Source organism: Anneissia japonica, unplaced genomic scaffold (assembly GCF_011630105.1).
Source record: "Anneissia japonica isolate Jap-2015-1 unplaced genomic scaffold, ASM1163010v1 scaffold287834_len5846547_cov211, whole genome shotgun sequence".
In the NCBI taxonomy this organism is placed as follows: Eukaryota; Metazoa; Echinodermata; class Crinoidea; order Comatulida; family Comatulidae; genus Anneissia; species Anneissia japonica.
In genome coordinates this window covers 3,237,120-3,240,824 of record NW_022704992.1, presented here as the reverse complement: position 1 = coordinate 3,240,824, position 3,705 = coordinate 3,237,120, and the positions used below count along the sequence as shown (strand labels likewise).

Here is a 3,705-nt window from a genome sequence, read left to right as displayed (position 1 = left end):
GCAGTTGGACAGTTGGTCAATTGCAATTGTAACCATACCACCAGTTTCGCTGTTCTTTTTCAAATCAGACAGGTTTGCAATATCTCTTCATAGTTTGATATTTTCTAGTTTTAGATGGTTGAAAATTAAATGGATATCTCATGATTGGTTCACTGTTCACATTGTCAATTATGGTCAATTACAGGATGCCCAATTGATATCTCTGTCTTTCAGACGGATATTTCGGCATTCGACGCCATGATCCTTTCTGGATTTTCTATTGGTGGACTGACCTTATCATCGATCTGCCTCATCGCAACCATCATTGTTATCCTCTCGTTCAGGTGAATTATTCAATAATTAAACTCTTTCTCTTCTTCCATACCATCTTTCTCCTCCATTTATCCATTCGATCCGGTATATCATCCGACTGTACTTCTTTGCGTTTTCTGCAGCTTGTTCTCTTTTCTTTTTTTGATGGTATATATCATTATTTGTAAACATATTTAGCCTCCTTATCTAATAAGAATGCGGTTCATTTAAAACTGTTACGTCAACACTGGACTGAGATTTTCCCCAAGATTTTGTTACCGTACATTCCTCCAGATATATGTAAGGTGCTGTACCAATATTTTAACGGTGTATCATCATTTTGTTTAAACATAAATGCGCTCTCTTTCTCTCTCTTTTAGTCAACTACGAAAATCCGAGCGAGGAATTCTACATTTGAATTTAGTTGTGAGCTTGCTCGCTGGACAGATAACCTTTCTACTTGGGATAGATAAGACCGAAAATGAGGTATGATTCATGGGAAACTAGTATAGGTATTATTTTATTTTTTTATCTGTCCGATCAGTCACTTCATTTGTGTTTTCTTTGTCGCACTGCCGCAAGCCTAGACGGTCTAAATTTGTTTGCAAGAGATGAAATGAGGCAATACAGCACTAGGAAGGCTGCAGCTTGCGTTTTCTCTAATTCTCTTACATTGGTTAAAGGTCATGGTATGAATCAAACTTAATTGTTACAAGTTTGAACATTTTTATTTCAGAAAACGTGTAAATTTGTTGCCTTTCTTTTGCACTTCATTTATCTTGTGGTCTTCGCTTGGATGTTATTGGAAGCAGCATATCTTTACTACAAGATCATCAGTAGAGCTGTAACCCCAGTGGGTATTAAGGTCCGCTACATTGGCACTGGTCTGGCCTGGGGTACCCCAGTCATCATAGCGGGTCTTACCATTGCGGTTGCCAAAGACGGCTACATTAAAACAGCATCGTAAGTTTATAGGCGTATTATTCTTAAATAAGAGTAAATATGTTTAGTCGACGGTTTAGTCATCAGAAACACCATGAAATTCAGGAATTCGTATTTGAGCCCATTACCCAAATTAAGCCACCATAATAATTAACTAGTTTTAAAATATTTATTTATATCATTTTGTTTACAATAACAATTTTAGAATATATGCATGTGCAAATACGGTTTATTACTTCATTTCCACGTTAACTACCAAAATTTATATTACAATTGTTTCCTTTTTTTTTTGTTGGCCAATAAAAAGTCACCACACATTTGAACAAGCGATCAGCTCATTTTCAAATAAAAAGAAATACTGGTATTTTCCGCAGGTGCTGGCTTAACCATGAAAATGGAGTTGTATGGACAATAGCTGCTCCAATAATCGTAATTCTTATGGTAGGTAGTAGAAGCATGAAGGTAAGGTAATACACCGATTAGCACTCACTGCAAATTTATGGGAACCATATTAATATTTTACTAATAATAGCGTTTGTACATGAATGGTATTTTATTATTAATTGAAGGTTGTTGAAGAATATTTTATAAATATTATTTTTTTCAGATTAATAGATTCACTGATTGAATATACCTAGCATTTTTAACTTTTAATTGTTTGTACAATAATAATAACTACAGTAGCATATACTTGTGTTGAATGAGTCGGGAAAGATGGCGATCATGTACATTGTTGAATGGGGAAGGCAATCGTTGTGGACGTTATGGTTACAATGTCATAATCTTTCTGAAGGACGTTTTTGTAGTTAATGTTTTGAGTGTCTTTGCAGCACACTGCAGTCCTTGTGAGGAATTATTGTGCAGTGTGATCAAGGGTGGATCCACAATGTTTCAAACGGGGGGGGGGGGGGGAACCACAATTTTTAAAGGGGGGGGGGGGGGGAGAACACAACAGTTTCAGAATAATTGAATAAGCGAATAGCATATATATTGCATTGAAATTATAAAAAAAAAAATAGTGGCAAAACGGGGCAGGAGCCCTTCCCAGTGACGTCCCTCTCCCCTAGGCTACTGGATCTTCCCCTGCTGCTTTGGGCTACCCTCTTGTAAGTGAAAGTACAGAAATATACAGTAGGCCTTGCCTAGTTGGGCATGAGAGAAGTTTTTTTCTTGAATTAAGGTAGATGCATGTATTGTAAGGCATATTCAAAAGAACCCGTAAACATTGTCCTGACGTGTTTACGTAAATTCAAATTGATTGGTACGTGGAGCTAGCTTGACCCTATCTATCTTAATGCACTCTCTAAATCGACCCGGATTCGAGAGATAGAGGATAAGCCCTAGGTATGCTAACTACACCTGAGCCTAGGCCCATAGGTCTAGGCCTATCTGTGATCGACATCATAGGCTAGGGTAGGCCGCGCCTAAGCTAGAGCCAGGCCTGGGCCAGAGCGTAGGGCTGTGTGCCTATTCTATAGGCCTGTCTGTGTTAGGGCTAGCCGGTATGGTTAGGCCGAGGTTATCATGGCTTGTGCCCAGGTGTATCTTTATTTTTACCTGATCGACTTCTAAAACATGCCATTTATTGCTGATGTTTTGTGCCATAAAACTACAATATATCCAGTATAATGCAATGGCTAGGCCTACTCCAACAAAGAGGTACGGGTACATGCTTGTCGTCACCCATTTTGTACTGGGCGGGTGACGTAGTGAAACTGCGAAACATTGGGCGTATTCGACTGTATCATTTCGTTGACTACAAATTTTCGTTGAGTATTATTTTCATTCAACTACAGTACATAGTTTATAAAATAATAGACTTCGTTGACAACGAAAATTAACATAAACCAGAGTGCGTTAATCAGCGTTAAGTTATTCACGTGACCACAAGCTGAAGCAATCTTGATTACATAGCATGCAGCCATTTTGTTTTGTCGAGGATTTACAAGTTTTCTATTCGGACTGGTCATCTTCGTTTAAGTAGGATTTACCGCTGCGCAGGTGGGAGTGGTTTAACGAAGAACGACCAGTCGAATACGGCCATAGACTGGTTCTTTTACGGCCTCGATCATTTTTAGACCTAAGGATTGCAGTGCAGAATAGATGTGATTAATTGTATTTACCTGACGTAAGAAACTTGCGAAACATGGCGAAACAGGTACAGTACTGATTTTCGGTGGTTTTTGGCTGTTTTAAAGTTGTTATCCAATATCCAGCCTTAAAAAGTAGCGAAATGTGCATGGTCGTGACATAGAAGCCCGAGTGTATGAGATCTCTTATACACATCTAGATGTGTATAAGAGACAGATCTTAATGCACTCTCTAAATCGACCCGGATTCGAGAGATAGAGGATAAGCCCTAGGTATGCTAACTACACCTGAGCCTAGGCCCATAGGTCTAGGCCTATCTGTGATCGACATCATAGGCTAGGGTAGGCCGCGCCTAAGCTAGAGCCAGGCCTGGGCCAGAGC

General features: G+C 39.1%; 1 protein-coding gene across 1 annotated transcript in view; it reads left to right on the top strand.

The window, feature by feature from the left end:
- LOC117104996 overlaps window positions 1-3,705 on the top strand; it is a 16,774-nt gene that overhangs the window by 7,291 nt on the left and 5,778 nt on the right. The window contains exons 7-9 of the mRNA XM_033245976.1: window positions 672-777; window positions 1,016-1,254; window positions 1,608-1,700. Coding sequence (XP_033101867.1) covers window positions 672-777; window positions 1,016-1,254; window positions 1,608-1,700 — 438 coding nt within the window. The remainder of the gene's footprint in view (window positions 1-671; window positions 778-1,015; window positions 1,255-1,607; window positions 1,701-3,705) is intronic.